The sequence below is a fragment of the Stegostoma tigrinum genome, chromosome 19 (genome assembly GCF_030684315.1).
Source record: "Stegostoma tigrinum isolate sSteTig4 chromosome 19, sSteTig4.hap1, whole genome shotgun sequence".
Taxonomy (NCBI): Eukaryota; Metazoa; Chordata; class Chondrichthyes; order Orectolobiformes; family Stegostomatidae; genus Stegostoma; species Stegostoma tigrinum.
In genome coordinates this window covers 47,847,471-47,871,786 of record NC_081372.1, presented here as the reverse complement: position 1 = coordinate 47,871,786, position 24,316 = coordinate 47,847,471, and the positions used below count along the sequence as shown (strand labels likewise).

At 40.8% G+C, this 24,316-nt stretch overlaps 1 protein-coding gene across 1 annotated transcript in view; it reads left to right on the top strand.

Annotated features, from left to right (window-relative positions):
• ctnnbl1 (catenin, beta like 1) overlaps window positions 1-24,316 on the top strand; it is a 157,140-nt gene that overhangs the window by 101,616 nt on the left and 31,208 nt on the right. Inside the window, exons 12-13 of the mRNA XM_048550467.2 lie at window positions 6,524-6,621; window positions 22,810-22,890. Coding sequence (XP_048406424.1) covers window positions 6,524-6,621; window positions 22,810-22,890 — 179 coding nt within the window. The remainder of the gene's footprint in view (window positions 1-6,523; window positions 6,622-22,809; window positions 22,891-24,316) is intronic.

Below are 24,316 nucleotides of genomic sequence, written 5' to 3'. Positions count from 1 at the left end.
ACTGCAGTTGTACTGGGTCTTGGTGATACCACATTTGGAATATTATGAACAGTTTTGGTCTCCTTATCTGTGGATGGATGCACTGGTTATAGAGAGCAACAAAGATTTACCAGACTGATTCTTGGAGTGGCAGCACTAATGTATGAAGGCAGATTGGATCAGTTCGGACTATATTCACCAGGGTTTAGAAGAATGAAGGGAATATTGTCAAAACTTATACATTCCAACAGGACTAGACAAGGTAAATACAGGAAGGATGTTCCCGATGACTGGGGAGTCGAGAACTAGGCGTTGCGCTCTATTGATCTTTGGTAAGCCATTTAGAACTGAGTCGTGGAGAGAATTTTTCACATGTGAGCCTGACAAAATCTTTGCTACAGAAAGTGGTTAAGGTAAAAACGTTGAAGGTGTTAGATATTGCTCTTGACTTTAATGTGGTGGAAGGGTGTGGGACAAAAGCGGGAACAGGGTACTGAGTAGAATGATCAATTGTGATCATATTGAATAGCAGATTAGGCTAGCAGGTCTGAATGGCACATTCCTGTTCCTATTTTATATGTTTCTAAACATGGTAGCTTATCACTGCTGCCTCAGCGCCAGGCACCCGGGTTCGATTCCACCCTCGGGAAACTGTCTGTGTGAAAGTTTGCACGTTCTCCCCTTGTCTGTGTGGCTTTCATCGGGGTGCTCCGGTTTCTTCCCACAGTCCAAAGATGTGCAGGCTAGGTGAATTGGCCATGCTAAATTGCCCATAATGTTCAGGGATGGGTAGGTTTACAAGAGAATGGGACTGGATGGGATGCTCTGTGGGTCAGTGTGGACTTGTTGAACCAAAGGGCCTGTTTCCACACTGTAGGGATTCTGTTATTTAAATGACTTAAATTGTAGTGTTAATTTGCTCATGTTTGCTTCATTTAATTAGTTTTATGTACGGTCACAGTTTTTTAAAAATAAGTTAAAATTTTTCCTGGCTAAAATAATGTATTTTAGCTTTCCCTTTTTAAAGATGTTAGGAGTTCCTAACTAGATCATAGCACCATGTTTAAGCATTTGAAGCATGACAGAACATAGTATTTCTACAAGTGATGGAGTTACAATCATCGATTATGAAATACGCTTGCAATATCAGCATTAAGAATGTGCACATTGATCTATGTTAAATGGAAAGCCTGCAATGTATTTGAAAAGCAACAAATAACTAGTTATTACTATCCCCATTGGGATCTAAATCAAAGAACAAGTTTACCAAATGACCCCCAAATGACCAAGAATTCATTTTTGTACCTTTCAAGTTAATATCTCCAAATCAACATAGATTGTACAACAACTCACAGTAGATATAAACTATAAATTATAGATGGAACACCCAGTACAAACAAGATAGACCACTCCACCTGGTTGGCTCCATTTTCATCTGTATAATTCTTCCCAACTCTTCTTTGACCAGAGTTGTAGTTCATTTCTTTAGCAAACTTCATTGATTTGCTACATCCAACAACTTATGCATAGAGTTTGGACCTCCAACCTACATATTAAAATCCTGTATAAACTGGCAAGCTTTTTTCCAGAACCTTCTGGAATGTTAAAACGAATCCAAATCCCCATTTCAGCTTGCTGCCTGCCATTTCTTTTCAGCTCTCCTCTTTCCTCTTTGTTTATCGCGGTCCCTACATTTTAACTTCCCATTGGTACTGATTCCCAAGTCAAGTGTCACCAGATTGCCAGTGTCTCTCATTCAGCAAGTATGTAATCCCCTTAGGCAGCCTTAAAATTCTTTTCCAGATGCTTTTTTTTAAGAAAACAATTGCACATTTGCCAAGCATTTTGAAGTAATTATGGATGTTCCATACTGTTACTGCTTCTGGGTTAAAGGCCATCTCACAGTGCTGAACTTTTTAAATAAGTGGACTCACTAACTTCATGAAGTATCAAATTTTAATTTGTTGTAATTATTTATGGAACGACTCTGATGTACAGCTTTGCAAATTGACTCTTCTGAACATGACTGTCAAAGTTTTAAAAACAAAAGCCAATCCAGGATAATGGTTGGCATTTAGATTTTGTTCTACATGCGATGTAGTGATCCTGCTTATTTGAGGTAACCTATTTAAAAGAACATATGTGAGCATCATAAATTTTTCATGGAATTATTAAATATTTAAAGAGTAAAATATAGACAAATTGTGATCATACACCTAAAAAGATTACGTAAGGTTTAGGAAACTGAAATCAGACAAGGCTTTTGAGCATTATAAAGGAAGCAGAGAAAACAAGAAGGAATTAGGAGTGTTGAAAGGAAGGTGAAGGTGAATTTCACTGCATTTTATATGTATGTCAGAAGTAAAAGGGGAGTTCGGGAAAGGAGGGAATTTACGCATGAAGCCAGGGGAAATGATTAAGGTCCATAATTAGTACTTTTCAACAGTATTTACCAAAGAGAAAGACATGGATAATGGTGATATTAGGGAGGGTTTGTTGATATTCTAGATCATGTTGATATTAAGAAGGGGATATTTGGGTGTCATGGAAAAACATGAAGGTAGATAAGCCCCCATCCCAAAATACTGAGGGAACAAAGAATGAGATTGCTGGGACCTCGACAGAGATCTTTATATTCTCTTTCGCCACAGACAAGGTCCCAGAAGACTGGAGAACAACCAGTGTTGTTCCTTTGTTTAAGAACGGCAACAGGAATAATCCAGGAAATTATAAGCTTGTGAGCCTTGCATCAGTGTTAGGGAAATTTGCATTTAGAAAAGAATGGACTTATGGACTTACTTGGGATGGTCAGCATAGCTTTGTGTGTGGAGATCTTGTCTTACAAGTTTGATTGAGTTTTTGAGGAAAGTGACGAAGATCATCCATTCTGAATCCGAGGAGGTGGCGTGAATAGTCCTACCACCACCACCATTGCCCCCCTCAACTCCATTCTTCCATTTTCACAAGGGTATTATTGCTGGACTGTTAATCCAGAGACCCAGGTAATATCTTGGCAACTTGGGTTCAAAATCTGCCGCAGGAAATGGTGGAATTTGAATTCAATAGATATCTGGAATTCAGAGTCTAATGATGACAATGAGTCCATTGTCAATTGTTGGAAAGACCCATTTGGTTCATTAATGTCGTGTTAGGGAAGGAAACTGCCATCCTTTCCTAGTCTGGCCTACATGTGACTCGAGACCCACAGCAATGTGGTTGACTCACGACTGCCCTTTGGGTAATTCGGGATGGCCACTAAATGCTGTTTAGCCAACATCGCTCTTATTGCATGAATGAATGAAGAAAACAACCCACAAAATGAGTTGTAAAGAAATAACGATCACCATCCAGGTCATTTGAAGGCAAATTTCATATTCCATTTCACTAAATCAGCACACTCCTAGCAGACCAATGCAGAAGCATCGGGTGTAGAAATTAAGTGTTTTAACCTGGCTAAACTCAAAGGATTGGAACAAACATTTATAGAGTCATAGACACGTACAGCACGGGAGCAGACCCTTTGGTCCAACTCATCCATGCCAACCAGATATCCTCAGTAAATCTAGTCTCATTTGCCAACAATTGGCCCATATCCCTCTAAACCCTTCCTACCTGTCCAGGTGCCTTTAAAATGTTGTAATGTACCAGCTTCCACCACTACTCCTGGCAGCTCATTATAATCATGCACCACCCTTTGTGTGAAAAAGTTGCTGCGTAGGTCCCTTTTTAAATCTTTCCCCTTGCACCTTACACTTATGCTCTTTGTTAGATCTCATAGTTTCCAGTGACAGTCCGAGTCACAGTCACAGGGTAGTTTCAGGTAACCTTTATTGCAGGTTTATCTTCTGTGCAGCTTCATTTCTCTAGAGCAAAAAGGCACAAAAAGTTTCGGAATGTCTTTTACAGTTCAAACTTGGAGTGCACAATTATCACCCCACCCCCCACCACCCCCATCGGCTCACTAGTGGTCAGCAGTGATGAGTTATCCCTTTCTAATTGGATCTGTGGTAAAACATCTTATATAATCCGACCTTGCCTCAGCAATTCACTTGCTGTTGTGTACACAGTTTAACTGTTGATCATCTTTAACCCCAAAGAGGTACTACTGCACTCAGCAATTTCAATGTATTTTCAATTAAGTTAATCATATCACTGAATGACAAAGAGATGGACAGGCTGGTGGTCCTTCGTGGTTTCATGGTATTACCATACTCTGTTATCTCCCTGTAATGATATGAAGGCTGCTTTTACTGTCTGGCTTAAATCTTATGCTGTAAAGCTTTTAGTAATTATTTTGTATGTAGATGAATCTATAACTACTTTGGAATCTATATCTGTGATTACTTGAAGGATCTTAACTAAAACCTACTCGTAGTGTAGCTGTACTCATACAGCTATATATTCCATCTCTGTTTGGTGACCTTGAGTCTACAGAGCTGCTATTGATATACTTGAAAAGGCTACATTAAGCAAATATTTTTCCAAGTGCTCTAACTATTGCCAGCCAAGTACTGCTGCATTCACCATGGGCAGCCATTGGCTATCTTTTGCGGTTCAGTCCTGGGCAGCCCTAACACCCTTTAGTTTTGGGCTCCCCCTCCCCATGGAAAAGGCCTTGGCTATTCACCCTATCCATGCACTTCATGATTTTATACAACTCTGTAAGATAATTCCTCAGCCTCTGAAGCTCCAGGGAAAATAGACCAAGACTATTCAACCTCTCCCTTTGGCTCAAACCCACCAACCCTGGCAACGTTCATGTAAATCTTTTCTGAACGTTTTCAAGTTTTACAACATCTTTGCTGTAGCAGGGAGACCAAAATTCAATGCAGTATTCCAAAATTGGCCTAACAATTATCATCTACAGCTGCAACATGACCTCCCACTTCCTATAGTTAAAGCACTGGCCAATAAAGGCAAGCATACTGAACACCACCCTCACTATCCAGTCTACCTGTGACTCTGTTTTCAAGGAACAATGAACTTGCACACCAAGGTTTTTCATATTCACCACACACCCCAGGACCTTACCATTAAGTGTATTTGTCCTCCCGAATTTGCCTTTCCAAAACGCAGCATCTCATTTATCTAAAGTAAACTCCATCTGCCACTCCTAGGCCCATTGGCCCATCTGATCAAGATCCTGTTGTACTCTGAGTAACCTTTGTCCACTACACCTCCAATTTTGGGGTCATCTGCAAATTTACTAACCATATCTCCTATGTTCACATCCAAATCATTTATTTAATTGACAAAATGCCATGAACCAAGCACCGATCCTAGTGGCACACCACTGCTCACAGGCCTCCAGTCTGAAAAGCTCCCCCTCCACCGCCACCCTCTGTCATTCAAGCCAGTTCTGTATCCAAATGGCTAGTTCTCCCTGTATTCAATGTGATCGAACTGCTAACCTGACTATCATGCGTAGACTTGTCGAATGCCTTACTGAAGTCTGTATAGCTTATGCGCATCGCTCTGCCTTGATCAATCCTCTTTGACTTTTTGTGAAGTAGTAACAATCAAGTCAGTGAGACACAATTTCCCATGCACAAAGTCATGTTGACTCTACTTAATCCGTGCTTGTCTTTCAAAATGCATGTAAACCCTCAGGATCCCCTCCAACAATACTGTGTCAGGCTCACCAGTCTATGGTTCTCTGGCTTTTCCTTACCATCTTTCTTAAATAGTGGCACCATGTTAGCCAAACTACAGTCCTTCAGCACCTCATCCGTGACTATTGATGGTACAGATATCTCAGCAAGGGGCCCAGCAATCACTGTCCTAGCTTACCATAGAGTTCTAGGGTACACGTGATCAGGTCCTGGGGATTTATCCACTTCTGTGCATTTTAAGACGTCCAGCACAACCACCTTGTAATATGGACATTTTTCGAGGTGTTGCTATTTATTTCCCTAAATTCTCTACACTCCATCCGTAAAGGTCAGTGGCATGGATCAAACTATTGAAAACATACCTGTCTGTGAGATTGATTGTTCATTCTCCATATAAAAAATGTTTCAGGCATTTCCCAGCAAAAGTTGTCATTTTGTTTCATGACCATTATGATTAAATCACAAACCATGAATAGTACATGGTAATGTTATGATCATAATGACACAAAAGCAGGCCATTTTGACTGTTAAACTCATGCCCAGCTCTCTGTTGAACAAACTAGGGAGATCCATTCCCCTGCATCATCTTCATATGCAGCAAAGTTTCAGGCAATTTCCATTGACTTCACAATTCTCAGTGCATGTCTTGCTGAAGACTTTAACTCAGTGGCACCAAGCTTTGTAGTATCAGCAAAAGGAAGAGACTTCCAGAACGAGATGCTACACACTGAGCAGACAGATCACAATAAACCCATAAACCTGGCATTTAATTTCACGTTCTAACCATCTAAGTTGAACATGAAGGGAAAGTTGAGAGTTGTATGTTTGAAATTTCTCAATTGTTTGTAAACCTAATCATAAATAGTTTTCCCATTTTATAATGCCTAAGGTCAATTAGTGAAGCATTAATGCTACATTTTTTTATTTTATAGAGCATGTTTGTTCAATTCTGTCTTCCATGCTGAGAAATCTGAAGGGTCAACAACGAACACGTCTACTTAACAAATTCACTGAAAATGATTGTGAAAAGGTAATCTTGTCTTTTCATTATTATTGATAATTTGGTGGAATTTTCAACCATGATGACAGTATGTAATATTTATTCTTAAAGTCACACATTGTTAACATGGAAATAAGCTCTTTGCCCCATCATGTCCATGCCTGTCATCAAATATACACATTTACTCTAGCCCTATTGTCTAGCAGTTGGTCTGTAGCATTGTGTGCTATGGTGCTTCATGGCTTGCAGGTGTACGTTTTTTAAAACCTAATTAAACAGCTTGGTTAACTTCATGGGTAGATGTAAACTTGATATTTCCTTATATTTGCTTCAAGTTCATAGAATAAAATCATAGAATCCCCACAGTGTGGAAACAGGCTGTTCAACCCAACAAGTCCATGCCGACCCTCTGAACAGCATTCCACCCAGAACCATCCTCCTACCCTATCCTTGAAACCCTGCATTTCCCAGAGCTAATGCTCCTTGCATACACATCCCTAAAGCCTGTGGACAATTTAGAATGGTCCCTGGCACTGTGAGCCAGCAGTGCTAACCCCCTAAGCTGCCAGACCACCCTGAAAGTCTGCATCTTTCAATTTCCTTTTTGTTTAGACTGTGGACCAGCAAAGCAAAGATGCTGCATAAACCAATAAAGGAAGTAAGGAAATGGCTACACTATTTAAAATCATGTTTGCTGGAGTACATTCAGCTTTATACAATGTTGCATTTCCCTGTCATGCAGATACAACAGAACCAATGGATAATGAACTGAGGCACAATTATTTGGTAACAATGTTTTGATTGGCTCCTCACCAGGTGATCATGGATTGTGTAGGGACAGAGCAACAGAGAGCCACCCAGTCTGAAAAGAATAAATATCCAAAAAAACTTTTTCTGATGCACAGTCTCCAGAAACAGTCAGCTGTTCACAATATAACTGTATTCTACTCACTTTTCTTTGCAAATCCCCTGTTAAACATATAGAATGTAGGACAGCATGATAAGGGACCCTTCATCCCACCAAGTCTACACTGACCATCAAAAGCCTTTAAAGGCAGTGAAAGGTCGAATTTTGAGTCAGTGATTCAAAGCGCATATTAGTGTGCAAGCAACCTTATGTCAATAGCAAAGACCCACAAGAATTGGAAAGAAACCAAGCGAAACAGCTCATCAACATCAGGTGTTTTTGCTATGTTTCACTGTTCTATTTTCAATTTTCCATCCTTTATCTCATTGTCGTGCCTGTCTTTTTGTGACTATGTGTGAAGAACAAAGTTTAAGAAAGGGCAAAGTTTAGATAATAGAATTAATAGTTAGCAATTCTTACTCACTAATTGCCCCTGAATGAAAATAATCACTTCACATTAAGCACAGAAACCTTGAATGTTTTAATCTCAGTTTAGGCAGACTAGGGATTTTGGCTTTAAAAAAAATCAAAGAACTACAGATCCTGGGATTATGAAATAAAAACAAAAAATGCCGGGGAAAAGCCAGTAGTCTGGCAGCTTTTGTGGAGGGAAAGCAGAGGAAACATTTTGTTAACTCTGAAGAAGTTCTGTAAAAGGGCCACTGGACCCGAAACGTTAATTCTGCTTTCTCTCCGTAGATGCTGCAAGATCTGCTGAGTTTTCCAGGAATTTCGTTTTTTATTTGGGGTCTTTTGGATAGTTTTTCTAATTTTTTTTTCACATTTGTGACCAATCCAGGAATAGTGGGGCTTGATTCCCAGAGAACTACCCCATTGAGTTGTGGCAAAGTTTTGAGGTACATGGCTAGGAAAATGTAAGATTGGATTTTAGAAGTTGCTAAATAATAAAGGGATAAAAGGAAACACCCCATCTTATACGAAGCATAAATAAGATGCACTGAAAACTACAAAAGACTACTTGTTAATAGGTGAACCAGAAGAATTTACAAGAGATCAGAAAAATCAAGTTGATTGAGTTGGCAAGTAAATTAGCAGTATAATTGCCTGCCAGGGCTAAGAAGGCAGAAACATTGAAGAACTAAAATAACGTTTGAACTTTATTACAAAAGTAGGAGAGACCAAGTACTCCATTAAGTTAGACATTGGAGTCAATTCGGACTGAATCACAATGATGAAATGCATTTTTGAAATTTTTGGTGTACGTAAAGACGATATCTTTTAGTTTTCTTTATTTTTACACTGTGAGTTGTATGCTATGTTGTAAATTTCCTGGAACAAGGAGAGCAAAAGCAGAACTGAAGTACAGTCATTTGGCAACAATGTTTTGTTTGGCTTCTGACCAGGTGACCATGGATTGTGTGGGAAAGTGCAACAGAGAGCTGCGCAATCTGCAAAGAGAAAACAGCAAAATAAATCTTTTTCTGTCTGTATCGCCTGTATCACAAAATCTCCAGTACCAATACTAGCTGTATTTCAGTCATCTTGCTTTACAGGTCTCTTGTTAGAGGAGGGATAAAATGCCTTTAAAAATAGTTGAAGAATTCACAATCAGTGAATCAAATAGGGCATCCATGTGCAATCAACCTTGCGACAACAGGAAAGGATTAAAAGTAATTAGAAGAAACTGAGCAAAAATATTGCTATAATAATACAAAGTTCTGCAGATGCTGGAGATCTGAAAAAAAATCAAAAACAGAAATCGCTAGAGAGACTCAACAGGTCTGACAGCATCTGTGGAGAGAAAACAGATATTTGAGTCGTGGCCCTGCTTCAGAACTGGAAGTATCTAGGAAAGTATTATATTTATGCTGACGTTGGGGATGAGGGGTGTGATTTTATAGATGGGGATAGAGCCTGGAGAGAGGGGGTAAAAAGGTAGACGGGCAAAGGGATTGTTGATGAAAGAAGCTAGATAACAACAACACAACAACTCCTGGGTCCCAACCAGTGCTATCGAACTGTATTTGCCTGTTTTTTGTTTTCCACCCTTGAATATTCATTACTTGGCTATCTTTATTTGTCTTTCTATCTTGGTGAAGGGGGTAGTTTAAGAAAGGTTAAAGATTTATATTACAGAGTTAATGGTTAGCAATTTCTGTTCCCTAATTATCATTAGTTAAAGATAATATGTTTGGATTGAATAGTTGCTTGTTACGTACAAACATCTGGTGAATGTTTTCTTTTAACACAGATTCGTCAGTCAGGTAAACTGGGGACTTTGCACTGTTTGACTAAATCTTTTCATATTTGTGATGCCTTCAAGAATAGTGGACCTTCATTTCAGCATACTACCCAGAGTTACGACAAACTCTGCATTGAACACAATGAATTGCTACTGAGTTTGTTTCCATAAATGTGTACAGATCAAACTCACTTGTTAATGACGAGACCAAACCCTCGCAAAACATTACAAGAAGATTGCCCAGAGCACAACTTTTATCTTATTTAACGGCAAGTGTAAGGCAGTGGGTTCCAGATGTGATTCAGTTGGTCAAACTAGTAAGCTTTAAGCAAAACACTTTATTCTTACACCGCAGTTAAAATATTTTTAAAAAAACAAAGAATTGGTACCATTTTAACTCCATCAAAATACTTAACAAAATTATGTGTAATTTAACTTCTGCTCATCAACTGTTCCAATATAGCAGCACCCTTGGCAAAGGCAGATTTTCCTCACTTACTATCTTCGCCAGTCCAGCAGAAGGAACACTGACAGAATTAATCGAGCAGCAGAGAGAGCTGTGTCTAACAGTTCAATTCCAAGAAACACCAACTTTAACAACTGAAAGCAGAAATTAAAACCCTGGGCCTGAGAGAGCCTGGCTGCACCCACTCATACTTTTATTGTCTGAAAAAAGATCTCAAAGCTATTTACTCTGTTTTCCATTGAGCAGACACTGTGGCACCAGGTTTACAACATCTGTCCTCAAGAGAAACAGGGCAGAACAACTCAGTCTTACAGGCACATCTCATCACACACTGAACAGGGTAATTATATCAGAATTAATGTTTGTGCTTTGAGACAAGAAACCTGGACATTGGGCAAAATTGACCCTTTGTACAGAAGAAACTAATATATTGATCTTACATGTATTGAAACTGGATCAATTATGTTCGTTTACTCATCGGATATCATCGTTGCTGGCAATCTGGCATTTATTGCCCCTCCTTAATTTCCTGCTAGGTGGTGATGGGTAACTAACACCTTGAACCAATACAATACATGTAGTGTAGTTACAACGCATCCATCAGAGAGTGATCTGCAGGATTTTAGTTCAATGACGAAGTAATGACTGTCATGTATCTAAGTCAGGACATCTTTTAACTTGGAAGAAGACATGCAGGTGATGGGATTGCAACATGTTTGCTGCTGTTTTCTAGCTGGTAGAGGTTTCAGGCTGGACAGTGCTGTTGAAGGAGCTCATTAAACTTCTGCACTGCTTTGTGTACGTGATATACTGTGCTAGCATTGATCTCTACTTCTTCCGAATAGATGAATGCTTCCACCACCCCCGTTTTATAATTAGATTGCCATACAGATGTTTTAACTGATTTTAAGTAGGATTAGCTCTTGCATTACCTTGATGGTTACATTGTCATCAAGAAAAGAAGCAATGGAATATGGGAACTACTGAGGAATCTTTCTGCTCTCCATTGCCGGGAAGATCATTGCCCAAATCCTCGCTGAATGCCTTCTCCCAGTCTCTTGAGAAAATCCTTCCTAAAAGTTATTGTGACTTCCAACTGAACGATGGACATGGAGTTGCTGAGCAGTGAAAATCAAGAGGACTGCCAGGAGCAACACCAATCTCTCTACATGGTCTTCCTTGATTGAATCAGTCAGGAAGTGTTATGGAAGACCCCTGTGAAATGGCGACTGTCCAGTGAAAATTATCAATGTCATCTCTGTGGGAAGATGCCAGTGATGGTCTTCACAAAAGGTACTGTGAGTACATTCTTTGAAGTCGAGACGGGGTCAAGCAGGGTTGTGTCATTGCTCTCACCCTTTTCTCCACCTTTGCCACCATTCTTCTTCTTGTCAAGAACAAGCTTCCCAGTGGTATGGACATTGTCTATAGAATGGATGGAAAACTGGTTGAAATGAAGAAGGAAACAATACTAACCTTACTTTTGGAACTATAGTATGTGGGTGACAATGTCTTCTCTACTCTATTGAAAGAGAATGTTCAAACCTTGCTAAATTAATTTGCCAAAGCACACCAAAGAATTGATCTCAGGCTCAGCTTCAACCTCAAGAAGACTCAGATTATTTACCAAATGTTCCCAGATCAAACTCTGGTCCACCCCTCCATTGAAATCAACAAGGAAATTCTCCTAAACGTGGAGCATTTCCCTTACCATCCAAGGCTGACATCAATGTTGAGATTCAACATCACATCCAATCTGCAAGTGCTGCCTTCGCACTCCCCTTTAAGCTTGAGAATCCTCACAGAATATGCTGATACCAAGATTACTACGTATAACAAAGTCATCCTTCCAATTTTTCTATATGTTTCTGAAACTTGGACGATATACAGATGTCACCAGAATGCCCTTGAGAAGTACTATCAATGCTGTTTTGAGACGGATTCTCTGCATCAGCTGGGTGAACAGACATATTAACATCAGTATCCTTGAAGCGGCCAGTAGCATCAGCTTCAAGACTATGATCATCCAAAACTCATTCCGCTGAGCCTGTCACATGTGGGAATGCCTGAGTTCCAAATGCCAAAGCAAATCCTCTTCACCCAGCTCAAGGAAGGCACTTGATTGAGAGAAGAATAAAGAAAACATTTCAAAGACTCCCCAGAGCCTTACCTAAAGTAATGTAGCATAGATGTTAATGCATTGGGGACTTATTTGGAAGAAACTGACTTGGAGGTCATCTGTTGGCAAGATGAAGTACAGAAGAGAAAGGAATGCCATCAAAATTAAGAGACACTCTCACCTCCCAGAAACACCTGTCAAATGTGTGGTCGGAGATGCAGCTCTGAGCCAGAAAATCCATGACCAGTGACAGGGAACTTCCTAGATGGACAATCGTACTTATTAGTGAGTGATTGCCATCAACCAACTCTTGGATTATCATTGACCATCTTTTATAGACCTCTGTTAATAATTTTAATAATCTTACTAGGGTAGAGCGTTTACCTATTTCCTGTCCTAGAACTGATGACTGTATCCTTTTTGAAGGATACAGTCGCCTCGGCAGCCTTTTAGCTGCTCATTAATTGTATTAATTTGTCTGCTTCTCTGCCTGTGTTCACATGGCTCAGGAAACGATTCAAAAATTATATCCTCTAGGGCCTCCTTTTCAATTTAGGTCTTAACTCCTGCTGCTCCTTTAGTAGGTTCTCCTCTTGGTTCCTGTCCATGTGATTGATTCCACCAAAGCCTACAAAAACTTGATTTACTTTCCTTTGAAAGTTCGTTTCCAGCCACCGTAAGATATATACCCTTTCCATGGCATCAGCTGTCTCTCTTTATTGACTGTAGGCTATTTCTCCCTAATTATACTGCCTCATATAAGTGTCTGCTTCTGTGCTTTTGTTTGCCCCATCACCACGACTCACTGTTGTCCCCTTGAAGTACTTTTTGAGCTACAGTTCTTGTCCTGCACTGTGACATACCAAACGGCCCTGACATACCAAATGGCCCTGACGATGACACAAAATTTTTAAGTGGCCAAAGACTTTGGTTTGAACAGAAAATTGGTACAATTTAACTGTGTCAATGAATGAGGCAATAGATATTGTTATAATTAAGCTAATTGTTGCAATTTGAGCAGAGGAAAGCTATTACTATAGAAGAGAAAACAGAGTGTTTTGGCTTGCGAGAAAACAGAGTGTTTTGGCTTGCAAGAAAACAAAGTAGCACATCAAGTGGATAAAGTCATGAACATCTGACTTACAGAGATAACAAGGTGTAGAGCTGGATGAACACGGCAGGCCAAGCAGCATCAGAGGGGCAGGAAAGCTGACGTTTTGGGCCAACAGCTCCACAACTTGTTATCTCAGATTCTCCAGCATCGGCAGTTCCTACTATCTCTAATAACATCTGACTTACTGGTTTTCACATAGGTGCTTATGAATGCAACATGTTCCAGCATATCTGTTAGGATCATTAGAAAAAACACAGATCAAATATTGTTCGCAGTTTTGGATTTCACCCTATAGGAACAATGTTGTGAGACCAGAGTGAGACAGCACTGATTCACTCTGCTGCCTGGGCTATGGTATACAGATATAAAGAAAAACTTGAAATATTCAGGCTGCTTAGTTAGAAATTATCAGATCATGAAGAAATTTATTAGGGATGTTTTATATTCGAACATAGAATTGCATAGCTCAGGAACAGGCATTTTAGCCCATGATGTTGTGCTGAACATGATGCCAAATGAAACTAATCCCTTCTGCTTGTCCTTGGCCCATATCTCTCCATTCCTTGCATATTCATGTACTTATCTAAAAGTCCCTTAAATGCCCTTATCATCTCTGCCTCCCCGAGCATCCCTGGCAGTGTGTTCCAGACACTTGCCACTCTTTATTAAAAAAAAACCTGCCCCTAATGTCGTCTTTGAACTTCTCCCTGTCACCTCAACTGCGTGCTCCCTAGTATTAGACATTTCAAAAACATTCTGACTGTCAATCCTATCTATGCATCTCATAATTTTATAAACTTCTATCAAGTCTCCCATCGGCCTCTGCAACTCGAGAAAACTGCTCAAGTTTTTCTAGCATCTCCTTATTACTCATGCCTTGTAATCTAGACAGCATCCTGGTAAACCTATTCTGCACCTCTCCAAAGCTTCCACATCCATCCTGTAATGTAGTGACCAGAATTGATTACAGTACTCCAAGTGTGCCCTAACCAAAGTCTTAAAAGCTACAATATGACATCCTGACACCTGTACTCAGTTCCTCAGACGATAAAGGCAAGCACGCCTTACACCTCCTTTGCCACTCTATCTACTTGTGTGGCCACTTACAGGGAGCTATGGACTTGAACCCCACGATCCTTATGCACATCAGTACTGTTTAAGAGCCCTTCCATTAACTATGCTTTTCCCTAATATTTGATCTCCCAAAGTTCAGCACCTCACACTTACCCTGATTTTAAACTCCATTTGCGTTTCTGCAACTGATCTATATCCTGCTATATCCTTTTGACAACCTTCTACACTATCCACAACTCCACTGATCTTTGTATTGTCTGCAATCTTACTAACCCACCCATCTACATTTTCATCTAAGTCATTTTAGTTGAGACCCCAATACGGATCCCTGCAGAACACCACTAGTCACGATCTCCAACCTGAAAAACATTGTTCCACCATTACTACATCTTTTATGGGCAAGCAACTTCTGAATCCAAGACAACAAAGTGTGAAGCTGGATGAAAACAGCAGGCCAAGCATCATCTCAGGAGCACAAAAGCTGACATTTAAGAAGGGTCTACGCCCAAAACGTCAGCTTTTGTGCTCCTGAGATGCTACTTGGCCTGCTGTGTTCATCCAGCTTCACACTTTATTGTCTGGGATTCTCCAGCATCTGCAGTTCCCATTATCACTGACACAACTTCTGAATCCAAATGGCTAACTCAGTGTAGATGCTATGCATCTTAATCTTCTGGGTGAGGCTACAATGAGGGACCTTGTGAAAAGCCTTACTAGAGTCTATGTAAACAACATCCACTATTCTACCCTCATCGATTGCCTCTGTCATCTCTTCGAAAAATTTAAATCAAGTTAGTAAGACATGACTTGTCCTGCACTAAGCCTCGCTGACTGTCACTAATTAGGCCATGCTTTTCCACATGTGTGTAAATCATATCCCTAAAAATTCTCTCCAATAGCTTCCCAACCTATTAGGGAAAAAATAGGGTAAGGTAGTCAGAATCAAACTATTTTCAGTGATTGAGCTATATTGCAAGAGGGAGGCACAGATATTAGACTTTGTTTGAGTAGGTTTTGATATGTCATCACTTAAGACTAGATTACTTTAAAAAGAAAAAGAAAAAGGAAATAGAGGTTTGGAAGCAGGTCAGCAATATAAGATTGGGAACTGCTGTTGATATAATGAACACCTGCCATGATACATATCAAATTTTGGCTGGAAAACGATTAATTGAAATATGTGTCATTTGAGTGACATTTTATAGCAAAACAAATTCTATTGAGGCAACTGCACTTTCAATATACAGCACAAACCAATGAATTAGGAGCAAAAATGGGCTGGTTGGCATCTTGAGTTTTTAATAAGACTAGCGCTGATCTGTTTGTGTTTCAAATTGCACACTCACATTTACTTCTGATAACTTTTGATTCCCTTGTCAAACAAAAACCTATGTACTTGGCCCTTAAAAATATTCAATTGACCCTGCCTCCATTGCATCCTGAGTGTTCCAAAGTCCAACAACCCTTAGAAAGAAAAACATTCTCTTTATCTCTTGTGGTAAAAGGACCCTTAGTTTTAAAACAGTGTCCCCTACTTGAGGCTTCACTCATATTTTTGCACATGCCTTGTCGAAACTGTTCAGGATCTTAAACACTTGAATCAAGCCACCCTTCACTATTTTAAACTATCATGAATATTTGCCGAGTTTGTCCAGACTTTCCTCATAAGACAACTCTTCTGTTCCTCTTCCACATCTAATCATTGAAATAAATTGTAAAATGTCGAGCAGCTCAGATCCATGGGGGACTCCATTCATCACATCCTACCAAAAGTAAAAGAACCATTTTAGCATACTCTGGCTGGCTGATTGGATTAACAAATTTCCCTAGACCTTACTCCCTATACCACATGCGTCTGCTTTACACAATAACTTTTTATATGCCACCTTGTCAAATACTTCCTAGAAATCCAAGTACAAGGCATCAATTAGCCCTATCCAGAGCACATAGTACTCCTTTGAGGAATTCCAATAAATATGTTAAATGTGATTTTCCTTTCATAAACTCATGCTGACTCTTGTCATGCTGGCTCTCTGATGAAGGGTCTAGGCCCGAAATGTCAGCTTTTGTGCTCCTGAGATGCTGCTTGGCCTGCTGTGTTCATCCAGCCTCACATTTTATTACCCTGACTCTTGTCTGTATTGGTCTACAGTGTCCTGGTGCTCTTATTGATTAGAGGGGTTACATTTGTTGCTTTCCAGTCTGAAGCAGACTTCCAGAAATATAGTGAATGTTGAAAAAGTAACACCTCATTAAATACCTGTTTTAAGACGGTAGGGCTGAAGGTCAACAGCACCCCAGAACTTGTCAGCCCACAACTCAAATCAGTTTGCTCAGTACTGCACCACTGGCATTTATATTTCCAGCATGCTCCTGCTTTTCTGCTTTACAGCTATTACCTTTTTTTTGTATCTTCTTTAATGAAGGTAGATGCAAAATATTTTCCGCCTGGGAACCCTGCAGCCATATGGTATCAATGTGGACTTCACCAGTTTCAAAATCTCCCCTTCCCCCACTGCATCCCTAAACCAGCCCAGTTCATCCCCTCCCCCCACTGCACCACACAACCAGCCCAGCTCTTCCCCCCCACCCACTGCATCCCAAAACCAGTCCAACCTGTCTCTGCCTCCCTAACCGGTTCTTCCTCTCACCCATCCCTTCCTCCCACCCCAAGCCGCACCCCCAGCTACCTACTAACCTCATCCCACCTGCTTGACCTGTCCGTCTTCCCTGGACTGACCTATCCCCTCCCTACCTCCCCACCCACACCTTCTCCACCTATCTTCTTTACTCTCCATCTTCGGTCCGCCTTCCCCTCTCTCCCTATTTATTCCAGTTCCCTCCCCCCATCCCCCTCTCTGATGAAGGGTCTAGGCCCGAAACGTCAGCTTTTGTGCTCCTGAGATGCTGCTTGGCCTGCTGTGTTCATCCAGCCTCACATTTTATTATCTTGGAATCTCCAGCATCTGCAGTTCCCATTATCTCAGATGCAAAATATTTGTTCATTTCATCTCCAACTCCTTATTTGGTGTTAGAACTCACTTTATTTTCTGTTTACTGTGTCAGACACTGCAAAAACTTTTGCAGTCCATTTTTCATTTCCAGCTGGATTCCTTGTCTATTCTAATTTCTTTCTCCTGATTAGCCTTTTAGTCATTCTCTGTCTTTCTGTTCAGTCATCTGTTCTACCACCCTTTTTTTGTGAAATTATATGCTTTTTCCTTAAGTTTGAATCTTTCTTGAGCTTAATCACAGATGGTGGATCCTCCCCTTGGAATTTTTATTCATAGTAAGAATATATTCATTCTGAACTATCCCCTTAAGTATCAGCCAAAGTGATCTATTTCTTAGCCTGTATCTCAGCTTTCATGCCTATCTAATTGCCGTTATATCAGTTTAAAATACTAGATTTAAACCCAGTGGCTCCCTTTCATACAGGATATAGAATTAAAACATTGTGATCTGTTCTGCCATGACATGCCTTAATCTGAGATCACTAACATTAACACAGTACCCAGCCTAATATGATGTGTTGTCTGGTTGGATCCACAACATGCTGCTCTGAAACCTATGAACTCCTCATCCACATCATTGCTGTCCCTTTATAACAAGCACCCAATATTTTGTCTTGTAGGCTTCATCCTCCATTATATTTACTGTATGGGGTCTAGGACCACTCCCACTTTGTTCCCTTTTACTCCACATCTCTACCCAAACTGATTCTACATCCTGAGCTTCTGAACCAAAGTTATCTCAACTATTGTATCAAAGTCATATTAGATTAACAGTGCTACCCGACCACTTTACTCAGCTTCCTAGTCGTCTTGACTGTCGCATACCCCTCAATATTCTGTCGACTGCAACTCAGCTGATGGAGTATGAAAATCTTGTGCTATTTAAAGCAATACAGTTTGTTGACTGTTTTGTTTGAAATAGATAGCCTTGCTGCCTTGAAAATAGGTCTCCTTAGTTTTATGAAATAGGAGACGGGTGTCTTAGATCAAAGGACCAGAATGTTCAGTTAAAAGGTAAAGGAGCATTTGGCTCGTTGCTACAGAAAGGGTGTTCAGTCGAGTGAGAATTGACCACATCTGACCCTTCAGATGTTAAAACATTTGCCATGTGTTCATAGTAAATAGAAGTTGACTGTGTGTTTAAAAGGTGATCTGCACTTTCCCCAGAACCCCCTTGCATTAACAAAAAATAATGTTCTTATCAATTGGGAAGTTTTAATTTTGATGAATTTCAAGTAAACTTAACTCTTGTAAATATCTTTTATCAGTCTTTTAGTACACATTATGACACATCTCTGGAGCAGATTGCATTTGAGTGTTGAAAAAGATAATCAAGGATTTGTTTCTTTTAAAAAAATCATGCAACATATTATTAACTGAAATGAAATATACCTTCAGCAAGCTATGAATTACGTGGAAACCAAAGGAAAAAGCCTTTAACTGTCTTTGTTAGATTCATATGCATGCAGTTACATTGCATTTTCAAATATATTTGAAATATTTCTGCTTCTGTAACTGGGCTAACAGTATATTGTGACAATTCTTACGAAAATATATTTGCATAGGTATCAATAATGTTTTAAAGTGTTTCCTATAACACTCAAGGACTTAATTCAGTGCCTAGTCACTGTATTTATGCAACATTATTAACTAATATTTTCAAAAGGTATTTATTTCTAATAATTGTGATTTTAAAAAGTGTAGTAGCTTGAAGATGTTGTTGCTGGCAAGCTTTTCATTTCCAGATTTATATGTAGATTTTGCATCATCATTGTGCAACACAACACTAATAGAATCACAGAAATATGAGCTTTATATGGCCAATGTGTATTTGTATCATCATTTGAATGTTATGTGTTATTTCAAATAAATGCACCTGCCATTGAACCAGACATAATGATGAAGCAGACTATCGTGGTGCAAGAAGTTCATGGGACAAGCCATTTACTCCATAGTCATTAAACCTTCTTAAACCCCATCTTTTCTTCCCCTTTTCTTCCACATTATTCGATTAAAGGCTGCAGATTAATAAAGCCATTGAGAATTTCAAGATAGTATGAACCACAGATGCTGGAGAATCTGAGATAACAAGGTGTAGAGCTGGATGAACACAGCAGACCAAGCAGCATCAGAGAAGCAGGAAAGCTGACATTTTGGGCCTAGACTCTTCTTCAGAAATGGTGGAGGGTGGAGGATCTGAAACAAACAGGGAGAGAGGGATAGAAGATGGAAAGAGGAGAAGATAGGTGGAGAGGAGACAGACCTGTCAAAGATGCAGGGCTGGAGCCAGTAAAGGTGAGTGTAGGTGGGGAGTTAGGGACAGGATAGGTCAGTCCTATCTGACCTTTCGGATAGACAGGTCAATGGGGTGGGATGAGGTTGGTGGGAGGAGGGGATAGGTGGGAGGGAGGACAGGTTAGGGAGGTGGGGACAAGCTGGGCTGGTTTTGGGATGCGGTAGCAGGAGGGGAGATTTTGAAGCTTGTGAAGTCTACATTGATACCATTGGGCTGCAGCATTCCTAAGTGGAATATGAGTTGCTGTTCCTGCAACATTCAAGTAGCATCATTGTGGCACTGCAGGAGACCCAGGATGGACATGTCGTCTGAGGAATGGGAGGGGGAGTTGAAATGGTTCGCAACTGGGAGGTGCAGTTGTTTAGTGTGAACCCAGCGTAGTTGTTCCGAAAAGTGCTCCCTAACCCTTCGATTGGTTTTCCCGATGTAGAGGAGGCCACAAACCAGATATCCATTTCAAGCCCACCAACTTCCACGGCTATCTAGAAGACACCACCTCCCGCTCACCTTCCTGCAAAAATGCCATCCCCTATTCCCAATTCCTTCACCTCTGCCGCATCTGCTCCCAGGATGAGGCATTCCACTCCCGAACATCTCAGATGTCCTCGTTTTAGAAGGACTGCAACCTCTCTTCTCCACACCCCCACCCTTCAGTGGTCAAGAATGGCCTCGACCGTGTCTTCCACATTTCCCGCATCTCATCCCTCACACCCGCTTCCTGCAATAACAACCAAAACAGAATCCCCCTCGTTCTTATGTACCACCCCACCAACCCCTGGATCCAACGTGTCATCCTCCGACACTTCTGCCATCTGCAATCCGACCCCACCACCAAAGACTTGTTTCCCTCCCCACCCTTATCTGCTTTACAGAGGGACTGCTCTGTCTGGGACTCCCTTGTCTGTTCCATACTCCCCTCCAGCCCCACCACACCTGGCACTTTTCCCTGCAACCGCAGGAAGTGGTACCCCCTCCCCTACACCTCCCACCCCGACCCCCGTCCTAGGCCCCAAGAAGACTTCCAACATCAACCAGATATTCACCTGCACTTCTGCTAATGTGGTATTCTGTATCCACTGTTCCCGTTGTGCCCTTCTCTACATCGGGGAAACCAAGCAGAGGCTTGGGGACCGCTTTGCGGAACACCTACATTAGGTTCGCACTAAACAACTGCACCTCCCAAGCACAAACCATTTCAACTCCCCCTCCCATTCCTGAGATGATATGTCCATCCTGGGCCTCCTGTAGTGCCACACCAATGCTACCCGAAGGTTGTAGAAGCAGCAACTCCTATTTTGCTTGGGAACCCTGCAGCCCAATGGTATCAATGTGGACTTCACAATCTTCAAAATCTCTAGTCCCCCTACCACATCCCAAAACCAGCCCAGCTCATCCCTGCCTCGCTAACCTGCCCTTCCTTCCTCCCACCCACCCCCACCTCCACCTCCCACCTCAAGCCCCACTCCATCTCCTTCCTACCTAGCCTCATCCTGCCCCCTTGACCTGTCCATCCTCCCTGGACTGACCTATCCCTCCCCAACTCCCCACCCATACTCACTTTTACTGGCTCCAATCCTGCCTCTTTGACCTCTCTGTCTCTTCTCCACCTATCTTCTGCTCTATCCATCTTCTATCCGCCTCTCCCCCCACCCCCCAATTTATTTTAGAACTCCCTTCCCCTCCCCCATTTCTGAAGAAGGAATAGGCCCGAAACATCAGCTTTCCTTTTGCTCTGCTGCTTGGCCTGCTGTGTTCATCCAGCTCTACACCTTGTTATCTGAGAATTTTAAGACTTTCTTTTAATAATTCAAGTGATCCTTTTAGTCACTAATGGCACATTGTCACTACCTCGCTTCCTCGGTGATTTTTATATGCTCGGGTACGTCCCTGGTGAACTTAATTACTACCACCGGAGTTGTGTCACAACACATCTAAACAGATTGATTAAAAATATCTATGATGTGACAGTGTTCAGTTGGGAAAGCTAAAAATGGTCTGTGATTTGAACGCTGCTACCTAGTTTTCCAACTCGGGAGTGATACCGCGAATCACTGAATATCGGGTGTTATTTCAAATAAATGCACTTATTACCAGCATGCAGATACAGCAGATAATAAAGAAACTGAATGAAATGTTGGCTTTTATAGCTGAAGGAATAGAATATAAAGATAAGGAAGTATTGTTGCAGCTGTACAAGGCGTTGGTGAGACTGCTCCTGGAGAATTGTGCACATTTTTTGTTCCCCTTTTTTGAGGAAGGCTATGGTGACATTGGAGGCAATTCAGAGGAGGTTCATTCAATTGATCCCAGAGATTAGAGGTTTGTCGTATGAAGAGAAATTGAACAATTTAGGCCTCTACCCCCTGGAATTTAGAAGAATGAAGAAAGATCAAATTGAGATATCCAAGATAATAAAAGGGATAGATAAAATACATGTGGAGTGGATTCTCCCTCTCGTGGGGCATTCTCGGATGAGAGATCATGTTCTTTAGGATAAGGGGTAGCAAATCTAAAACAGAACTGAGGAGAAACAGCTACTCCCGAAGAGTGGTGAATCTATGAATTTGCTTCCCCAAAGTGTGATGGATGCTGGGACAGTGAGTAAATTTAAGGAGGAGTTAGACAAATTTTTAATTGGTAACGGGTTGAAGGGTTATGGGGAGAAGGCAGGAAAATAGCGGTGAGGAGCATGTCAGCCATGATTGAATGGCAAAGTAGACTCAATGGGCTGAATGCCTTATTCTGCCCTTATGTCTTATGAACTTATTGAACCAGACACAATGATGAAACAGACTACTGTGGTGTAAGAAGTTCATGGGACAATCCATTTACTCTATAGTCATTAAACCTGCAGTGCCCCAACTTTTCTTCCCCATCTCAAGTTATTCTGCACTACTGCAATGAATTCTACACTGTAAAAAAGTAATTTTATATAACAGGCTTTGTTTAAGTCATGTATGCTTCGAAGAAGCTGGCTGATTCATTTATGTGGTACTCAATTGATGACTATTTGCCTTTCTTACAGGTTGATCGACTAATGGAGTTGCATTTTAAATACCTGGAAGCTGTGCAGGTGGCTGACAAGAAGATTGAAGGAGAAAAACATGTATGCATTAGTTAGTCTGGCTACAGTTGTGTTTTCTGTTCCTTGAGCTATCATGTTAATCTCTGGCACAGTGGCCCGCTAATTGAATTTAGTACTGTGACATAAAACCCTATGGAAATAGATTAACACTTTGGGAGGAAAATTTGGTTGGGGTGTTGTAGATGGCCGTTTGTTTAAGTCAATATTGATTTTCGTTTTAGATGACATGCTGTGCATTAAATGTGTTAACTATGGGAAGGAGTCATACAAAACTAGTTTATCATTACCAATGTTCAGGATTACACATTCAATCCTGACTTCTGAGTTACTAAAGAGAATTGAATATTCATTGCCTGTGACAGGAGACGTTCTTGGTGCCTTCATAATGAAGGTAAGCAAAATCAAGTCAAGTGAAATGCACAGTCTACTGGAGAAGCAAATTCTTTGGAAAACACCTGTAGCAAAAAGTACTCTGCCAAATGTATCCTGAGCACTGTGTAAGCAATAAAACGCTGAGGCATGACCTGGACTAGTATTAGTTTCCTAATATGCAAGACAGGAATTTGAATTCACCTAATTATTAACCTATAATCAAACCAGGGTACATAGCTGTCATAGATAGTAGGAACTGCAGATGCTGGAGAATCTGAGATAACACGATGTAGAGCTGGATGAAGAAGGGTCTCGGGCGGAAACGCCAGCTTTCCTGCTCCTAGGATGCTGCTTGTCCTGCTGTGTTCAACACAGGTGTCATAGTGTTTTGCAGTGTGCAAAAAAGCCATTAGGCTGTTGTATGTGCTGGTCATCAATTATTTGTTTACTTCAGACTTATTTTCCAGTACTTAGCCCATATCCTTGTGTGCTGTGGTCCTTCATGTTCAACTAAATACTATTTAACTGCCTTGAGGGTTTCTCCTTCTACCTACCTTTTAATCAGTGTCTTCACGACAACCCACTATTCTCTGGGGAAAAGAATTCTTCTATAAATTCCCTCCAAACCCTACTCTTTACTTTGACTTACGCTGCCAAATTACTGTCCCTTCTAGAGGAAATATATCTTCCTATCCACCCTCTCTATGCCCCTCATATATATCTAAAACATTTTTTTTATACTTCATTTAAGTCCCATACCTCAGCCGTCTGTAGGGAAAGCAACTCCAGCCTATGTGATCTCTCCATAACTGAAATATTGTGGTCCAGGCCTGGTGAATCACCCCTCTCTAGAGCAATGATATCTTCCTTTATAGTGTGGTGACCAGAGCTGCAGACAGTACTCCAAGGGTGGCCTAATGTCCTGTACAATTCCATCATAAGATCCCTGCACTTTTATTAAGTGCCTCAGCTAATAAAGGTAGGTATCCCATTTCTTAACCACCCATTTCTTAACCACTTTATTCATCTGTCCTGCCTTCAAGGATCTGTGGACATACACATGAAGATCCTTTTG